General features: G+C 51.0%; 1 protein-coding gene across 1 annotated transcript in view; it reads left to right on the plus strand.

The window, feature by feature from the left end:
• SPON1 (spondin 1) overlaps positions 1 to 20,539 on the plus strand; it is a 251,731-nt gene that overhangs the window by 211,328 nt on the left and 19,864 nt on the right. Inside the window, exon 7 of the mRNA XM_045796534.2 lies at positions 12,222 to 12,286. Within this exon, the coding sequence (XP_045652490.1) occupies positions 12,222 to 12,286 (65 nt within the window). The remainder of the gene's footprint in view (positions 1 to 12,221; positions 12,287 to 20,539) is intronic.

Consider the following 20,539-nt stretch of genomic DNA (forward strand, 5'->3'; position numbering starts at 1 on the left):
GGCCCTTCTCTTCACTACATCTGTATCTTTGGGGTAGATACCCAGTAGTGCAATGGCTGGACCATAGAGTAGCTCAATTTTTAACTTTTTTTTAAAATGTTTTTTTATTACATTATGTTAGTCACCATACGGTACATCCCTGGTTTCTGATGTAAGGCTCGATGATTCATTAGTTGTGTATAACACCCAGTGCACCATGCAATATGTGCCCTCCTTACTACCCATCACCAGTCTATCCCATTCCCCCACCCCCCTCCCCTCTGAAGCCCTCAGTTTGTTTCTCAGTGTCCATAGTCTCCCATGCTTCACTCCCCCTTCTGATTACCCCCCTTTCTTTATCCCTTTCTTCTCCTACCGATCTTCCTAGTTCTTATGTTCCATAGATGAGAGAAATCATATGATAATTGTCTTTCTCTGCTTGACTTATTGGGTTATGGGTTATATGGGTTATTTCTTTTTGCATCTCTCACACACTCTCTCTTTTTCTCTTTAACATCCTGTAATATGGTTACATTATTTGTTTTTTTCATTTTAAAGACCTTATTTTAGTAGGTGAGGTAATTTTCATCCTGACAGAGCGTCTACCTGGCCCTCCTCACCTGCATCAGCACCTGTATCTCAGAATACTTGCGTGTTGGGGTGTTTGGGTGGCTCAGTCGGTTAAGTGTCTGCCTTTGGCTCAGGTCATGATCCCAGGGTCCTGGGATCGAGCCCCGAATCAGGCTCCCTGCTCTATGGGAGTCTGCTTCTTCCTCTCCCTCTGCCCCTCCCCTAGCTCATATGTGTTCTCTCTCTCTCTCAAATAAATTAACAAAATCTTAAAAAAAAAAGAATACTTGAGTGGCTTTGTCAGTGAAGCCGTCCTCACATCCCCATCTCTGCGGCCCTGATCCTCTCTCACACCCTCCCCTGCTTTCTGGTCCCCAGAGAGCCCATCAAAGTGTGGCACGCTGTAACTGTTCATTGCCGGGAAGGAAAGCTCCACCAGACAGGGATTGGCATCGCTCTTGTTCCTGGCTCCGTCTCCAGCCCCCATGATGGAGTCTGGCAGAGGGTGCGTGCTCCTCCAGGATCTGCTAGCCACCCCCCCCCCACTCCCGGCAATGCCCATAACCTCAGCCATCAGGAGCCACCACACCGAGCCTTGCTCTTCCCTCCTCTTGCTCTGGCTGGAAGGCCGCCCCTCCATCTTGGGTCTGGCTCTGGCCTCTTCTCACCTTTTCAAGGACCCCACTCCTGCAAGTGCACCCTCTCTCCCACCACAGCCCTTTCTCTTTTGGTATTAGATTATACCCTTCCACATACAAACGTGCCATCATGTCACTCAGCTTTTATTTTATTTTTTTTTAAGATTTTATTTATTTATTTGACAGAGATAGAGACAGTCAGCGAGAGAGGGAACACAAGCAGGGGGAGTGGGAGAGGAAGAAGCAGGCTCATAGCGGAAGAGCCTGATGTGGGGCTCGATCTCACAACACCGGGATCATGCCCTGAGCCGAAGGCAGACGCCCAACCGCTGTGCCACCCAGGCGCCCCGTCACTCATCTTTTAAAGAATAATCATGTGTCCTTCCTGCTACTGCCGGTTTTCTCGATATCCCGCACAGCAGACTCCTCCAAAGAGCTGTCTGGGCTTGCTGGCTGTACTGCCTCGCCCGCTTGTCTTTCCTAAACCAGCTTCGGTTGCATTTGCAGCAGTGACCAGCGAGGCAGCGGTGGCAGCAGTGAGCAGGGAGCCTGCCGGCAGCGGTGGGGCAGCAAGGGGACAGTGGGGGCAACAGCAGACAGTGGGGGTATCAAGGGGATAGTGGTGGCAGCGGGGAGCAAAAAGGACAGCAAGGGGCAGTGGGGACAGCAGGGGACAGTGGGGATGCAGGGGACAATGGGGAGAGCAGGGGACAGTGGGGATGCAGGGCGCAGTGGGGATGCAGGGGACAGTGGGGATGCAGGGGGCAGTGGGGAGAGCAGGGGGCAGTGGGAATGCAGGGGACAGTGGGGATGCAGGGGGCAGTGGGGATGCAGGGGGCAGTGGGGAGAGCAGGAGGCAGTGGGGAGAGCAGGGGGCAGTGGGGAGAGCAGGGGACAGTGAGGATGCAGGGGACAGTGGGGTAGCAGGGGGCAGTGGGGACAGCAGGGGACAGTGGGGACAGCAGGGGACAGTGAGGATGCAGGGGACAGTGGGGATGCAGGGGACAGTGGGGTAGCAGGGGCAGCAGGGGGACAGTGGGAACAGCACAAGAGCTTTGAAGAGGCCCTGGGGCAGAACCTAGTGTCCTCCTGCCTCACTGGCTGTCCCGTGTTAGGCCCTTTGCTATCCTCACCCTCTTCTCTGCCTCTGCCTACTCCCCAGCTTCTCTGTCCTGTAACTTTAACTACCACCTATAAGCTGATGCCTTTCAAATTTATATCTCCAGCCTGGACTTGTCCCTTGAACTCCAGCCCCCTATATCCAACTGCTGACAAGACACCTCCCCCTGGAGTCATCCTTGACCCCTCTTTGTTTTACAACCCCCATCCATCAGCGCTCCTTCTGCGTCTCTCTTTAATGCCTTGCCTCCACTGTCTCCTCAGCTCCCCTTGCTCTCTCCTGGTCTGATGCCCCCTGCCTGCCCCCCGCCAACCCCTGCTGCCCCCCCATGTGCACCACTAGTGTTTACTCTCCTGCAGCAGTCCACAGAGCCCTCTGAGCATATCAATCAAGTCACACTGTCCTGTTTGCAGACCCTTTGGCGACATCCCGGTCCCGCAGCACTCAGAAGAAGTGCCCTCGGACCCCCGGGAGGGCTGCACAGGCCAGAGGCTTCCTCTAGTTTGTCATTAATTAATCTTTTAATTAACTCACCCATTATTCATCCCTTAATCATCCCCTGCACACCTCTCTAACCCAAGCCAATGCTGGTGGCACAGGGAGGATGAAGTCCCCACCCCTGCTCTCCCTCTGGCTTCTGGGACCAGACCTGGACTGGAGCTGTCCTCAGAGGAGGGTGGGGTGGGGGGTGGGAGAGGCAGGGAAGAGGGGCGAGGGGTGTCCAGTGCCGAGCTGTGGAGGGTTGGGGCGCTGCCCTTACAGGCTATGTCATAGGCACCTTCAGCTGGGCCTGGCCTGGGCTTCCTTGCAACCCCTGCCCGTTCAAAAGCAGACAGCTTCTGTTGAAGGTACCCTGTCCCATGCGATGTCAGAATCTCAGCCCCTTTTCTACTTCTCTGCTCTGGCCGTGACACGTAGTTTTTTCTGATTGCTGGAGACGGGGTGGAAGGTGGGGAAGAGGGCCTGGGGAGAGCAGGTTGAGAGGCGCTGGTGGGATGGAGAGACAGATGTTCCCTATCAACCTCCCCAGCTCCCTCTGCTCCCTGGGGCGGACTTTCATGAGCATTACAAAGGACAAAACGAAAAAGTCCGGAAAATGAGGTGAAACCCAGGATTGACACTTCGGTCACCAAAGGACAAGCCAAATCGATGCCTGTGGCTAATAGAAGCACACAGAAGGAAAGCCCTCTCTCGCAGGTCACGGGGTGATGCCCGTCCTCAGAGCGCCCCACCTGCCAGAGTCAGCTGCACGTGGAGGGGCAGTGGGGCAGACCCAGGGGACTCTGACGGGCCCTTCCCCTCCGGCTTCAGAAATGCCAAGCTGCTTTCACAAAACCGTCTCATGGGAAAACGGTTATCTACAGGCATTATGCAATTTTCCCATCGGAATTACAGGCTGTGTTTGAAAAGAACTAAAAAGAAATTGAATTTGAAATGCTTCTGTGCAACCACATCATCTTCTTGGGGATCTGTGAATGGGCTTCAGATACCCTCTCTGGCTTTGAAATAGCGGATCAGACAGTGGCTTGTGATGGCAGCTGCTGCCCCAGGGGTGAGGCTCGCTGGGGCCCTTATGCATGGCCAGCCCGGGTCACTAGGTGTCTGCCAGAGGCATACTCAGAATTTGTGAGCTCTGACCATGGTTCCTAACGCAGCCCCTTGTCCTGGCCCTTCCCTCTCCCTCCAGTTCAGGCAGTTCCAGCAGAGCTGGCTGGCTGGCATTCTCCCCTGCCCTGCCAGAGCCCAGGCCCGGCAGCTCCGTGCTGAGATCTCTGAGCTTCACTTCACACTGTTAGGGCTCACCAAGTGCTGACGGACCGAGCCTCAGAGGACACCAGCCCTTCCTGTTCACAGCCTTTCATTCATTCAACAAATATTGCTTGAGCACGTTCCAAGCATGGTCCTAAATACTGATAGTACAGCATGGAGCAAAACAGAGGAAAGCCCTTGCCCACAGGGGGCCCCTATTCTACCAGGGAGAGATAGACCATAAGAAGTAAATAAGCAGGGGCGCCCAGGTAGCTCAGTCAGGTAAGCATCCGATCTTCATTTCCGCTCAGGTCATGGTCTCCTGGTCGTGAGATCAAGCCCCACGTCCAGCTCTGCACTGAGACCCTCTCTCTCCCTCTCTCTCTCTCTGCCTCACTCTCTGCTCCCTGCTTGTGCACATGCTCTCTCTCAAAAAAAAAAAAAAAAGGGTTGGGGGGCGCCTGGGTGGCTCAGTCAGTTAAGCCTCCGCCTCTTGGTTTCAGCTCAGGTCATGATCTCAGAGCCATGAGATGGAGCCCATATCGGGCTCCATGGTCCTCAGAATCTGCTTAGGATTCTCTTCCTCGGCCCCTCCCCCTGCTCCCTCCCTCCCTCCCTCTTCTCTCTCTCTCTCTGAAAAAATAAATAAATAAATCGTCTTTAAAAGAGTAAATAACAAAGTCGATAGTGTATCGGACAGTGACCAATGTGATGAAGAAAATACTATCAGATAGTGTGATGGGGGCAGGCCACGTTGAGGAGCCAGCATGGGATTGCCATTATTTTTTAATTATTTTTTTGAGAGCAAGAGAAAGAGAGAGAGAGCTTACGCACGTAAACGGGGTAAGGGGGTGGGGGGAGGGGGGGCAGAGGAAGAGGAAGAACCCCAAGCGGACTCCACGCGAAGGCCAGCACGGGGCTCGATCTCATCACCCTGAGATCATGACCTGAGCCGAAACCAAGACTGGGTCACTTAACCAACCGAGTCACCCAGGAGCCCCATGGGATTGCTATTTTTAGTAGTGGGGTCAGGGAAGACCCCAAGAGAAGGTGGCGTTTGAGCAAACACCTGGAGGAGGCAAGGAACGGGTGCTGCGATACCTGGAGGACGGCGTTCCTGGCGCAGAGAACAGCAAGTGCTAAGCGTGCCCGGCGTGTTCGAGGACACACAAGCTGTCCAGAATTGCCAAAACAAGCGGAGCGAGGGACAGAGCCCTAAGGGATAGCGTCAGTGAAGTGACCAGGGGCGGGGGGCTGGTCAGGGAGGGCCGTGGGGGCCATGGAAGGTCCCCATTTGCTGTGAGGGTTGAAGCCGTTGGAGGATTTTGAGCAGAGGAATGGCATGACATGGTTGCTGGGTGAAGAAGAGCCCAGAGGAGGGCCAAAGAGGAGGCAGGGAAACCAGCCAGGGAGCAGTGGCAATCATTTAGGTGAGAAGTGATGGCAGCTTGGACCACAGTGGTGGCAAGGCAGGTGAGGGACAGTGGTGGGCTCCCAAATACACTTTAGAAGTGGAGCTGACAGGATGGCTTAAAGATCAGATGTGGAGTGGGAGAGAAAGAAGCATCGGGGATGAGAAACTAGAAAGATGGCATTGCCATTGAATGGGCCGGGGAGAACGGGGCCAGCCAGGCTTGGGGAGAGTTTGAGTTTGAGACACCAGTTCGACATCCAGATGGAAATGTTCAACAGTTGATACATATGGTAGAAGATTAAACTTCAGTCGTCATCAGTGTTTTCATGGTGATATTTTAAAGCATGAGACAAGCCGAAATGGTAAAGCAATGTGGAAGAGGATCAAGGGCTTGAACCCATGGATGAAGAGGGGTCTCAAAGGCAGGCTGAGAAGGAACGGCCAGTGAGGTGAGAAGAGATGGAGAGGCGGCAGGTGCCAGAGCCAGGTAGAAAGTGCTTCAAGGCAGAGGGAGGGACCAGCTGTGTCCAGCACTGCTGAGGGGTCATGGAAGCGAAGAGCTGGGCACTGACCCTTGGCAGCGGTGAGGTGTTTGGTGATCGCCCAGAGCAGTATCAGAGGAAGGGGGCATCTCAGTTCCTTCATCTGAGAAATGGGAACCATTTGCCTGCCTACCTCAGAGTTTGGCAGTGTGGACCTCATGAGCCCACGGGAGAGCCGGAGAGCACCACCAATGTGAACCATCTGTTTTTATTTATGACCCAATAAACCCGAAGCCTGTCGAAACGATGGGAAACTGTGACGTTGGGCACAATTGATTTTAAAGATGCTCATGGCTCCATTATCACCTCATAAAACGGCTCATTTCCTGCTGCTCATCACCAGGACGCCCACCAAGGGATGAAAAGTTCCCTTCAGACATGGAAGCCATCAGGGTTGATACTTTTTATGGGTGGTAAGTGGGAATTCTGGGAAAGGAGAGAAGCAAACAATGGAGCCAAGCACCGTGCGCCAGAGTCTTTACATAAGATGCCAGCACAGCCCTCACAGAGGGATCTGGGTGACCCTGTGCCTCAAAGCAGGGACTCTTTGGGGCAAACTGTCAGCCAGGGGCAGCCATGCTCTTGCTGAAAAACGAACAAAATGGAAGAGGGACGAGAGCAAGATGGAGGAAGAATGGGCCAAGTGAAAAGAGCAGGAGTTTTGGAGTCAGACGTATCCATGTGGGAACCATGGTTCCTGGGTGGGCTTCACCAAGTCACGTGACTTCTCTGAACCTCCGTTTCGTCGTCTGCAAAATGAGATGATAGCTATTCCCAAAGGTTTTCCTAAGAAACAAGCTGATGAGTGCAAGGAAGTGCGCGATGGGGTGGGGGGCTCTCTGTGCGAGTATGTGGATCACTGCATGTGCATTTAATATCATTGGGATCCCCCCTTTGGGAGTAGTTCCTCTCCAGCTCAAGAACCCTGTGCCTCCCCTGCTCGGCATCAAAACCAGTTCTTGGGGCAGCATTAACACCGCCAGTATCATGAACACTGTCCGAGTGCAGCTGTAACGTTCAGAGCTCAGAGTAGGCTAGGACATGCCCTGGGCCAGCAGAGGTGCGGGTGAGCAGGGGTGCCCCGACCTTCCACGAGTGTCTGGCCTTTCTGTACCACAGCTCAGCCTCCCAGCTTCCCTCTGCCTGGCTGCACAGGGTGACAGGGTGACGAGTGTGGTCTCCAGAGTCAGACTGAGGTTTGAACTCTAGCTCTGCCATTGACCAGTTGGGTAACTAATTTGGCCAAATAAATGTGTTTCTGAGGATTAAAACGTGTACACCTACCTACCTTGCAAATGTATTGTAAGGATTAAATAAAATGCTCTATGAAGGTAATTAACAAGATGCCTAGCACATCGAAGCAATAGATCACTGTTGTTACTGTTGTTATTTCTACTTGCTTTGATCACTTTCCCTCTCTGATTATGGACTGCGCCCCATTTCTCTTCCTGCGGGGAGGAGGCAGGTCATCTGGACTGACTCCCAGACTGTAGGTCTAGGGCAGGACATGCTCAGTGCCTGCAGCAGCAAAGGGGGATTTGGGATGAGGAAAGAGGTTGTGGTTCGGGACTGGGAGGTGAGGGTTCAGGCAGGCACGGGCGCAGAGGGCAGAGAGGAGGTGAGGAGGTGAGGAACAAGGCGGAGAGGAGGTGACAGACCCTGGCCTTTCACTGTGGGCATGGCTGAGATGCCCAGAGCCCTCCAGCATTGGGTGCTGGCTCTGGAGGGCATGGGAGGGTCAATGTTGGGTGGGGTTGGTTCTGACACCAGCCCCTGCCCGATCCCTCACACCCACATTCTTACTCTCTGCTCTGCTCAGACTTGATATCTCCTAATACCGATGTGATTTCCACCTCCAACCTGTCCCTGGCCTGTTTCCCCCCCAACACGACCCTCCTTCCTCCAGATCTGACCTGAGCCTGTGGCCCATTGGGAGCTGTGTGATTCCCAGTTGGTGTCGGGGCCTCTGAAGTCTGGGTACGGCTGTAATATCTTCACAATATTTTTACCAAAAGCAAAACGAAAGAACTCATCCCCCATGAAGATGGACATGAGTGACCTGTGGTTTCTTTGGGGCTTTTTATTTTAATTGGCATATCTCTGGAAAAGTGCTAATGTCATCCAGAAGAGGCAAGAACTGTGAATACCCTGAAATACTTGGTTTGAAAGGAGTCCTATGGGAGATGTAGAAGGGCTCTAAGGATTCTTGAAAGATCCTTTCTGTGCCTTAGAGACTTGTTAAAACAAGCTTTTCATTTAAGTCCAAAGTTTGGATTGCTTACTCTGACTTTAAGTCCTTCATTCTTCAGAATGGAAAATGCCCAGCCCCCCCAGCAGCCCCATCCGAGGCTCACCCAGCTACATAAACCTCCATCATATGCTCCCTGAGACTCAGAGCTTGGCTTTAAGTGAGGGAGTGTTCTCCCGAGGCTTTGTGGGTTTAGAGATGCAGCTATGTGCTTCACAATCTGTACTCAAGCAGTACAAATTGATTCTCATACCAGCTTGGCCTGAATGTAAATGAGAGTAAGAATAGTAGCTAATATATGCTCATTCGGGACCGGTATTAACACATTCTGTGAATTATGTCATTTAGTCCCCCAACAACCTCATGTAGTGGAGACTCTTTTTGTTTTTGCTTTTAAGAGGTATTTATTTTAGGGGGGGAGGGGCAGAGGGAGAGGGAAAGAGAAAATCTCAGCAGACCCCCCCACTGAACGCAGAGCCCGACCCGGGGCTCCATCTCACCACCCTGAGATCACAGCCTGAGCCAAAATCAAGAGTCAGATGCTTAACCCACCACGTCACCCAGGTGCCCCAGGAGAGAGACTCTTTTTAAATCCCATTTCACAGATGAGAAAGCTAAGAGAGGTCAAGAGTCTTGCCAAAGGGCAAGCTAGCTAGCTAACAGTGGGGTCTGGATTTGAACTGAGATGTGATTCTAGAGTTTATGCTCCCAAACACATTCCTCTCCCACCCGCTGGCTCAGTAGACACTAAAAAGCTTGATAGTACGGAGTGAGCCCAAAGTTGTGGCAACATGGGCACATATACAGTCTTGCGGGGGTATAAATTGGTACAGGTTTTTGGAGCACGATTTGGTAGGTCCTACCAAAATTATAAATTTGCTTCATCTTTTAACCATTCCTGGCAATCTATAACACAGGAAGCCTTGGGTTTGTAAACAAAGAAATACATATGCAAGTGTTCATCATAGCGTCAAGTGTGGAAACAAAGATCCACCAATAACGCTGGTTAAGTAAATCACGGAACGTCCACGCTATGGAATTCCACTCTACACCAAAGGCCTTGCTGAGTATCCACAGCACCGGATACGGCCATGAACAGACAAGCCAGACACCCTCCAATCCTGCAGCATTCAGGTTCTACCAAGAGCATTCTGATGCTTCAAAAATGTTTAGCTTTTGAAGTAAATTTTCCATAATGCTCCTGCTCCCTTATATGATTGAAAAACACAAATGATCCCAAACAAGGAAAAACACGCTGTGGACCATGCAGTTGGCGTCCAACCACCAGATGAAACAATTTACAGCGAGAAGCTGATCCAACGCCCACACGCGTGGGTCCACCATCCTCGGAGTCTCCGTAGCTCTCAAAATTACAGGGGGAATTTCATCACCATAAATAAACACTAATGGAGGGCCCAAACAACTTTTGTGGAGTGATATACCGCAAAAGTAAAATCAATAGGTCATGAGTTGGGACTTGAAAACCAAGATCTCATGATAATGCAAGGTAAGTCTGCAGGGCCAGCTAACTTGGTGGCCATCTTAACTCCACCCGCATTGATTTTACTTCTCAGTAAAGTATTTCTTCAAGGGCGAAGGGATTGTCATCAGACAGTATCTCGTTACTCAGCTCTCCTATCTTGGATTTCGCTTTTATACGTCTTCACTTGGTTGACCATAATTGGAAGATCTCCAACACTAAAATCAACAAAAGGATTGCTATAATGCCCTATCTACTGACACGGAAAGTTTCCCATGATAGGATATTAAGGAAAAATTTTTAAAGCATGGTGCAGAGTAAGTTATTCAGTATGATGCAGTTTTTGTGGGAAGAGCTCCAGCTAACGTGCACACGTGCACATGCGTGCACACACACACACACACACACACGTCGTTGCATATGCATAGTGAAAGGTCTGGAACGATACACACCAAACTGTAACATTCTGGAGAAGGAGGCGGAAGGCTGGGTAGATGCTGGGGTGGAATGTGCTCCACGTTCACACTGTGTGCTTCTGGGATGCTAAATTTGTCTGCAGTAAGCATGTACAATTCTGCTTATGCAATATTCTGTATATGTAAAATCGAAGGAAAATCAAGTATCCCAGAGCTAGATGATGAAGACCATGCAGGGGACTCAGGAATTTAGACATTATCATGGAAGCTGTGGGCAGCCGCTGAAGGGCTGAGGCAGGGATTGGGGGTGGTTGGATCTGCAGCAGCGTGGAGGGCGCGCTGGGGGGAAGGAGGGAGGTGTGGAAGCTGTGGAAGGGCTCAGAGGACTTGCAGACCATGAGTGCAGGGGATCTGGGAGCCCGCCGCTGTGAGGGGTGGGAGGATGGAGGACTGGAGGCAGCTGGAGGAGGAGTGGGCTTCTGGCATCAGAGACAGGGCTCAGCGCAGGACATGGGACATATGAGATGAGACGGGAACCAGGTCACAGGAGAGCTGGTGCTGGCGTCATGTCTCACGCGTGACTTCATGCTAGACAGCCTCTCTCAGCCATTCACCAGATATTTATTAGAAATGAGTGAGGGAGACGTTCCCAACCAATAACCAGGTCTCCCGTGAGCCATGTAAACCACTCAGTTGGGACTTAGAAATCCTCTCCTTGCAGCCATGTGAATGTGGGGGTGTCTTTGCTTCCAAAGATTCTTTCCTCTGACCAAAAGAGGGAACCGTCAGGGACGCCTGAGCTCAAGGCTCTGCCAGCTTGTCCCCAAAACCGTCTGTGGGTGCGCAGACCAAGCTGGATCTGGCTGAGCTCCTGTCCTCTGAGGGTCCCCCACCCCATGGGCTGCGGGTGAGGTGCTCCAGGCCAGAAGGCTTTTCATAGTCTTTGGGCCTGAGTCTGGGGACACCTCTGACCTCCTTCCAGTTTCCTCAGGGCTGTGGGATTTTCTGGGCATGGTACCCACCAACTGAGAAGTTCACCAGTTCACCCTCAGCATGTTCTAAGCACTAAGCCAGGCATGGCTCTAAGGACTAGGGCAGAGCTGTAAGCCAGCCAGGCAAGTCTCTGCCCCCTGCAACTCGGGGACCTGTTCAGTCGGCAACAAAGTTCTTCCTTCCTCAGCTGATGACATTCTGGGTTTTTCTTGGCATAGTGGACAGTGGTCTGAGCCCCGCTGGGCCCAGCCAGGGGAAGAGGAGATCCAGGACCAGCTGAATCCACTCCAGGGAAGGTCCCCAGCCAAAGCCAAATCTGGGCCTGTGGAAGTCTTAAGCCTTGAAAAGGTTATGGTGCTCCTCTGTCCCGATGTGTGATTGAAAATAAAAACCCGAACGAACTGTAGAGTTAAGCAAGATCAACAAAGTTCTGATGTTTGCCCCTCGAGGATGACTTAATGCTTTCCATCAAAATGCTAATTATCAAATTCTTCCTCAAAAAAATCATTTTAAGCTCCCATGCTGCACATTGTCCAAAGCAAAATAGAGCAGAATAATATGAGGGGCATGAGAGGTACTGGCCCCCGACTTTGTTCTGACCTCCTTGTCCAAGGGAGTCTGATCAGGCGTGTGGGTCTCAAGAGCAGGGGAGGCCTCGGGAAGGACAGTCCTCTGGAGCGGGTGTTGGCTACACTGCAGCTCCTCGTGTAGCCAGTGCCTGAACGCAGAGCACGTGACCTGCCCTCCAGAAGTCTGGCCATCTGAAGCAGAATGCTGGTCTGAGCTGTGGCTATGGTGGGGGAGGGGTGGATGGAGCCGGAAACCAACGTGTGGCTCAGGGGGCCCATCAGCATGCAGCACACACAGGACACAGTGGTCATTCAGCCCCCCAGCCCCTGGGATTGCTGAGACCCGGGGCTGCCCTACCCTGGAGAGGGATGGCTCCACACCCGGGCAGGTGGAGCGGCAGCGGCAGGTAAGGGAGTGGGGTGGACAGTGTCACCATGTCACAACTCTCTGGTTCCCGGGAGCCTGGCTCTCCTCACTAAATATCTCTGGTCCTTTTTTGCAGAGTGATGAGGTCCTCACCGTCATCAAAGCCAAAGCTCAGTGGCCAGCCTGGCAGCCTCTCAATGTGTAAGTAGCAACCAGACCCTGGCCATGCCCGGCCCTGTCCTAGCCTTGTACTCAGAGCCCCCCAGCTCCTGGCCACCGTCTGCCAGTTATGTCGGTAAAGTCAGGGGTACCTCTCGGGTGGACGAGCAGGTCCAGTGCACCGCCCATGTGTGGGGTACCATACTTGCCCATATCTTCTCAGGGAAACAAGCTTGGTCTCTGTTTCCCCAGTGGTTCTAATACCACAGAACCAGACATCATGACTAACCATTCCGTGTTCACTCATGTTCTCAGCACAGGTCAAACATGCCTTCACACGCAGGCGTACTTACCCAAGGCCCAGTCTGACTCACGGAAAACTCGATTCCCCCCGGCTTCCATTGTCAGTCCCCATCTCTTTCCTGTCTACTCTGTCCCGTCAAGATTTCATCCTCCCTTGCATTTTGGTGACCAAGGGTGTGCTGATGGCTGTCTAAACGACCACTCCCCCCGGCAGATATGTATGTACGTAGGAAGTAGGCAGATATGTAGATAGGTAAGTAGATAGATCATCCATCCATCGGTTTCTTGGACACCTCTCTGTGGCGGGCATACATGGACCTTGAACTCATCATATGCAAAATGGACCTTGAATTCATCATATGCAAAAAAAGTCACTAAGTCCTATGGATTATACCTTCTTCATATCTCACAAATCAGTCTCCACCTGACCCCCACTGTTAGTTCCAACCACCCTGTTTTCTCACCTGGACTATTTCAACTCTTCCCTCTTCCATTATGCTGTCACTGGAGTGATCTTCTAAGAATCCAAATCTGATTGTGTCCTCCTCTCCTTAGAATCCCGCCATGACCTCTCAGCCTCCAGGATTGCTTTGTGAGGCCCCCGGGAGCCGAACACACCCCATCCCCTGCCTCTTCCTCAGGGCTCACGTCTTGCTCCTCCCTACTGTGCACCTCACTCCAGCTGCACTGAATCCCACGCAGCTCCTTGAGCGGGCCCTGGTTTCACTCCTCCTTTAAGGATGGAAGATTTGGAGCAGAGTTCTCACCAGCCACATGAAAGTGGTTTATGAAGAAAGGCTCGGCCAGCTAGTCTCTGGAGTAGTCTCTACACTAATGATGGCATTGATGAAGACAGCAGCAACCCGGGCAACGCTGGGATTCTGCTCAGTGGGAGAAAAACCAAATTCCAAATGATAGGAAGGGAAGCATAGGACGACGTAGCAGGAGTGGGGGGAGGAGGTGCTCTCACACAGGACCAGCGGGGAGCAGGAAGCTGGCGCCGTGCCAGGCACCTGGTGCCCACCTCTTTAACCATTCAGTAAATTAGTAGTTCATTCCCCACGATGTGCCAGCCCTATACAGCCAGTCCCCACCCTGTGGAATGCCCGGGGGGGAGAGCTGGGGGGAGGTGGACAAAAAACAGAGTTCTGCCATTCCAGAGCAGCCCTTTGCACACATTTAGGGGGCACCATATATCAGAATATATATAAGTGACATCATCATGGCAGCCGTGTACGCGCCAAGAGGATAAATGTTATGATGAGGATCTCAGTGGTTCCAGAAAACCAGAGAAGGGGCACAACCCCCTCCCACAGCTGAAGGTTGGGAGAGGTCACGAAGGCCTTGTTCAGGAGGCGTCACAGGGCTGAGTCTGAAAGGATGCTCCTTGCCCTGGAGGGGCCCAGATCTGGGCAGAACTAAGGCCCTACGTGGAGACCTGAGGAAAGAGAGAGGCCCACACAGACAGCTGACCCAGGGCAGCCCAGCTGGCTGCATGGAGGCCTTGCCTAGCTTGCTGTGATCTCCTCCAAGGAAGCTGGGACCGGAGTGATTGAAAACCTGCCGAGCCCTGGAAGCGCCTTTCCCTCCAAGGAGAAGCAACGGAGGCAGGCCCTGATGCCCCAGGCTCTCCCCTGGTGGGTGGGCATTTGTCTGTCCCAGGCTTGTCCCACAAAAAGAACACTGATATGAATTCGCAGAGGCCCTGAGCAACCTTCACACAATTAACATCAGTCAGAAAAAAAGGTCCACTGTGAATCCTGTTTGCTCAGGCTCTCCTCAGCTGCTCCCAGGTCCCAGAACCTGTATGTGAAGGAGTCCTCACCTTCAGCCCTCTAAGCAGGCAGGGGCTCAAGGCCAGGGAAGGGTTGGGGGCATCTGGGCCAGAGTTTGTGGATGCCCATGTTGACAACCCTAAGGAAGCCTGAGCCCAGTTTTCCCTTAACGAGCCTGGATTTAGGAAAATGTAAAGCAAGGTGCTTCCAGAAGGAGATAGGAAAGAGAGAAGAGAGAAAAAGAAAAAAGCCAAGAACTAACCTTTTTTGTCTTGAGCACCTACTATGTGCCAGGTACCCCTGCTTGAGTACCTACTGTGTGCCAGGTACCCTGCTAGGCGCTTCTGTTCCTTATCCCACGTCATTCTCATACGTGCCCCACAAGGTAGGGATTTTTGAGCCCCACTTCACAGACAAGACTGAGGCTCAGAGGTTCCACGGCAGGTCCAACCTCAGCATCCAGCTCCGCCGGTCGAGGAACTCGAATTCCAACACAACCAGCTGCCTCTGCCACCTGTGTCCTTCACTTCTAACAGAGTCCCTCCAATTAAGTAACAGTTCATTCAGTGTCCATTTTTTAATCAATCAAAACATATGTATCTGCCAGTCAGACTTCGGGCCAGCATGAGATGAACAATGTGACCACAACCAAACTGCCTGACTCCTGCCCCAAAACAAAACAGAATCTTGATGTTCACTTAGCTTGTGTCCTTCTGTCAAGGATGACTGAAACATTTCATTGCCTCAACAAACATTTGTGGTGGGTCTCTAAAGGGAAGTACTGCCAAAGGTGCTTAGGAATACAGCGGTGAGCAGCCCAGAGTTTCTCATGAACTCACAGTCTGGTGACGGAGAGACATTAACCAGATGATGACAACTGTGATGTGTCTGCGAAGTAGAGATACAAAGTGCCATGAGAGTGTGTGAAGGGGACCCTGACCCAGCCTGAAGGTCAGAGGAAGCTTCCTTAAGGGATGGGAATTGAGCTAAAAGTTAAGGAATCAATAGGAGTTGGCTAGGTGAAGAAGCAAAGCAAGGGGAGAACATTCTAGAAAGTCTAGAGAGACCATCATGTGTCAAGACCCTGAGGAGGGATCAGCATACTTAAGGTACTAAACAGTTGTGGTATAACTAGGTCCAGACATCACAGGTGAACTTGGTGTGGTGCCAAGCCATGCAACATTAGCGATTTTGATTTTTACATTAAGAGTAATGGGAAATCATTGAAGGGTTTTAACAGGATGACAACACGATCAGATCTGCATTAAAAAAATAAATTAACAACACTCTGGCTCCAATATGAAAAGGTTAAGAACAGATGAAGCAAGAGCAGTGAGGAGAATTCTCTAATTCACAGTGACCTTGACAAGGATGGTGGTGGAGATGGGAGAGGTGCGGAGATCTCAGAGACGCGGGGGAGTAGAGCCCCACAGGCTGCAGTGATAGGACGCATAAGGAGGGGGAAGAGGCCGAGAGATCTAGATTAGTAAGTTGGCGGGGCCACTTACAAGGTTTAGAACAGTAAACAAAGTTCAGTGGGAAAGACCATAAGCTCAGTTCTGGGTGTGATATGTTAGAGATGCCTTCAAGTTATCCAGCTAGAGGTGTTGACGGTTAACTATAAAGCTCTGAAACTCGGGGAGAATTCTGTGCCAACATATAAAATCTGGGAGCTGTCAAGGAGTAGTAGACAATCAACGCCAAGGTCACGGATGAGAGCGAGCCTGAGAACAAGGCAAAGGTTTAAGGCTGAGTCGCAAGGAGCTCCCACATCTAATGCTGAGGAGGACCTGCCTGCGAAGGAAGGAAACAGAAAAGGAGTAGCAAACCGACTGGGGAAGGAAGCTTGGTATCCGGGAAGCCAAGGGAAGAAAGCTGTGCCCAGTGCAGCCGAGAGGTCAAGGAGCATGAGGGCTGCGAATTGCTGGTTGGATGGATCAACATGAAGAAATGCAGTGACCTTGTTGAGATTCCTTCCTGCTGAGCAATGGTGAGAGGCCTCGAGCAGCGTGAAATGTGAACAGAAAGGGAGTTTATGGAGTCAGTGTGTACAGACAAGTCTTCTGTGCAGTTTGCTGGGATGACGAGAGACTGAGCAGTAGCTCTCAGGAGATTCAAGAGTCAATGAAGTTTGTGCCTTCTTTTTAAGATGGGAGAGACTTTCTGAATAATTGGGGAAAAAAAACACAAAATACTTGGGGACACCTTCCCACTCTTCACCCTTCACTCAGACTTCCTGAGACCCCCGTGGAGCAGAATTAATCGATGGCAAACATCAGACCTCCCGAACACACAAACCTCCGCCTAGTGCCACCAGCTTGTTAAGGGAAAGGAATTTTCCTTTGATTTTCCCATACCCCAGTCTCCCCTTCCCTCTTCCAAATCGCATTAGGAAGTCAAATTAGGAAGCCTCCACGCAGCCAAGTTTTGTTTTGCAGAAACAGCCCCCCCCCCCTCACTGAGCCCACCCGATTGAGGTTAATGGGATTCCAGCCTCCCTTGGGCCAGTGGAAAGCCGGGGTGACCTACTTTGTGAGGTCCTGCCCTGTGAAACTGACTTGCTTTTCAATGATCTTCATCTTCTTCCCCAGGACCACTTCTCAAAGGACAGCCATGAACGAACAAATTAGCAGCTGACTTGTTTAGCTCAATAAATCAAGCCACGGCTCTGTCAGCCCAGAGCCCAGGTAGAGACAGAAAAGACAGATTCTGAGCAAAGCCCACATCCTTCCCTAGTTCCTCCTGCGCCTGAGTAGAAAGTGACCGGGTTTCCTGCAAATCGATTCTGAATTTCCACCACCCAGTTGCTCCAGTTTCATCTGAATACTAGGAGTTACTGGAACTTTTAAAAATCATTTTTTATTCTCATACTGAATCTCCTAAGGGTCTGCAGTGCCCTTCGTGATTCCCAGCCACTCTGTTTAATTAGTATTTGATAAGACAACCGTCTGTGTTCCCGACAGATGAGGGGAGGGTGGACCAGAGACATGGTCGCCCTCTCCAGAAATCCTGCCTCCGGAGGGTCGGTGTCCCGCAAATCACCCAAGCCGGGGCTGTCCCCAGGAGGACAGAGGAGTCTCTCTCCGTCCGATAGGGGCTCAAAGTTTCAGGGCCTTCCTGGCTTCCTGTAGCACTTGCCCAGTCCGCGGATGCCCTCAGGATTGCCAAGAAGACTGGCCTTGGACTGGAGGAGCAGGCGGTAGATCGAATCGGCCAGAGGGACCAGGGTCCTCCTAGATGCCTCCAGGTTATCAGCAGTTTTCTGAGGCAGGAAACCGCACTCAAACCTGCCTCCACCCACGCGGGGCTTCAGCCTAGCGCATGGCTCGGGCGCCCTCTCGTGGTTCCGTGGAGTTTCTGCAACTTCGAAAGCTCCTTATTGGGGATTATTTGAAAAACAGAGGGACTTGAATTGCCAGCGACTTGAGTCTCACCAGTGACCCGAGTCACACGGTTTGGTTCTGAATTTTAAAAGGGGATAATAAGTCCTTAGCAGGAGCATAAAAATCCCTTACTGCCTCTTTCCTTTTACGGTGTTTTTCGAAGTTTTGTTTGGAAAAGCTGAATGAGTAGAAAATCAATGTTTACGAAGTCCTGTGATGAGCGGGTCACGATGGTAAGCAGTTTCCTCACACAAAGCCCTTGGGTGGGTATGATGATGCTCCCATTTTGCAGCCCTAGTAACTGCAAAGCACAAGGGGGTAAAAGCCCCGGGCACAGAGCTAGCAAGTACCTGAACCCAGATTCGAATCCAGCTGCCTCTTCCAAAACCCTTTGTTCTTCCCTACACACCACGCTGCCTCTGAATGTAAATAGGTCAGACACGTCCCCATGTCTTCATTTGCTCTTCCTTTTTCGTTTTTCTGGTGTGGACCGTCTGTTGATAGCTTTCCTGTATCTGTTGAGATGGTGGTGTTTTTCTTGCAGATCTGGATCAGCTCTCTGTCTACTACAGAGAGTCAGTTTGTCAGTCACACTGCGCGGAGATGTTTTTGCCAACGTGCCATTTTTCTCTCTCTAATTCGACACTGTTGTTTCATTACACAGATGTCTTTAGTTGGTGTATAATTCAATTAGTTACTTTTGTGATTGCTTTATTGTTTCAAAGCTGAGAAAATTAACATTTCTCCAACAGATCAGTACACTTGACTTTTTTCTTATAATCTGGTTGCTTTCTATTTAGCTCAGGATTTTTATTTATTTAGTTTGGTGTATGAGATTAGATGCGAATCCCATATATATATTTTTTAATTGCAGTGAAGTTAGCCCAACCCCACTGTTGCACAATCCTTTTCCCCCTAATTTGAGAAGTCTGTTTTGTATAATACCTTATCTAAAGTTTCTGGGATCTCCAATCTATGCCACTCATTTCTGTTTCTTTCTTATCCTGAATACGACACCATTTTAATTACCATGATTTATAATGTACTCTGTTATATGGTATAGCCAGATCAACTCTCTTTGCTAGAAAACTGATAAAAATTTAAATCCCGGGGTACCTGAGTGGCTCAGTTGATTAAGTGTCTGCCTTTGACTCGGGGCGGGTCATGATCCCAGAGTATCGCGACAGTGCAGTGGGGAATCTGTTGCTCCTCCCTCCCCCGGCTTGTGCTCTCTCTCTTTCTGTCTCTCACTCTCTCTCTCAAATAAACAAAATCTTTAAAAAAATTTAAATCCCATAATAGAGAAATAAAACCAAATTAACAAAATATCATATATGGGAAGACATGGCATATGAGAAAGCATGAATGTGAATTTTTACTATGGTTTGGACAAATTAAAGAACTCTAGTCGTACCTCACATTTCCCAAAGAAAACTCACATGTATTCTTATCCATTTCATCATTTTAAATAGCATTTTTATTATAGAAGTAATAAATACTTTGAGGTGATTTTTAAATTAGATTTGAAGGTCAAAGGAAGTACAGTAGTTCCATATTCATTTCCTAAATTAAGTAATTTATTGAAAACAAATGTTTGAGGAGAATCCACGGCATGCCAAGTTCTGAGCCAGGCTCTGGGATTTAGCTGTAAGCAAGGCAAAAATGGTCTCTACTCCGTTGGAACCTAATGGGCAAGATGGAAATTAAACAAGAAACCCCAAGGAAAGAGTGAGCTCGGCACGCTCTGGGAAAGTGCACCGGGGGTCCTAAACGATCTGAGGAGAGGTCAGGAAATGCTTCCTCCAGGACATATATGAGCTGGGGGTCAGGAGAAAAATTTCCCAGTCAAGGACAAGAGATAGGTATGCAGCGCATACCTAAAGATGCTAGAAAATTGCTAAAACTTCTACCAGGTCCTTACAGATTCAGACTTGCCCTATTACCCAGCCTTAGGTCAGGCGTTTTGTGCAGGGATTGGTTGCCCCAAATTTCCTATTCCTTAAAACTCACCAAGGTCTGGAGGAGACCTCAGTCAGGTTACAGAGTTGGCCGAAATGCATCTGCAGAGAACAATTTGCACCATGCCTTGTAATCCCCGGGAGGGTCTCAGATGGTCACATCCATCAGCTGAGCAGAGTATCGGGACAGCATGTGGGGTCTGGCTTGGTTCTGTTTCCCCGGCACTGGACTCCGGAGTAGGGAGGTTTTTGCCCCTTAGGTTGTCATGGTGAATAGTGTCACCCCTGGATGACAGGATACAAATGACTAACCTGACTCAATGCCACATGCCCAGGGAAAGGGGACGGTAACAGGTGGAGGGGTTGGTCTCTATGGCATGGTCTGCCAGCCGTGGCACTGCCGGATTCCCAGGGGGCCAAGCCCGTGGAGATATCCACACTGTTCGCCCCACACAAGAAGGCGGGGCTGGCCCATGTCCTGTTAGCTGCCAGCTGAGCAATGCCACAGCGACCCAGACTGCCGTTCTCGTAAAAGCCGCGAGAACCACTCAGCGACATGCCAGTAAAGGCACACCCGGGAAGAGAAGATGAAAGCCCCAGTTTGCGCCTGTCTACACAGCAGACGATGTAGGTGTGGGACATTAGCAGGTGATAAAGGCTTACTGAAAAAGCCTCTCGGTGGAGCCCCCCAGCCTCCCTGCAGGTGGTGTCGTCTGGAAGACGGTCAGCAACTTCCTGCCAAGACCTGGAGCCGCTGGTGGCGGAGCTCAGGCACACACACACACACGCACGCACACACACACACACCCGGTTCCACCGGCCCTCGGGCCCCCTCGGGGCTCCTGGGGCCTGTGGGGGCCGCTCAGGGAGCGGGAG

This window comes from Ursus americanus, chromosome 24 (genome assembly GCF_024610735.1).
Source record: "Ursus americanus isolate L20-20 chromosome 24, mUrsAme1.1.p, whole genome shotgun sequence".
Lineage (NCBI taxonomy): Eukaryota > Metazoa > Chordata > Mammalia > Carnivora > Ursidae > Ursus > Ursus americanus.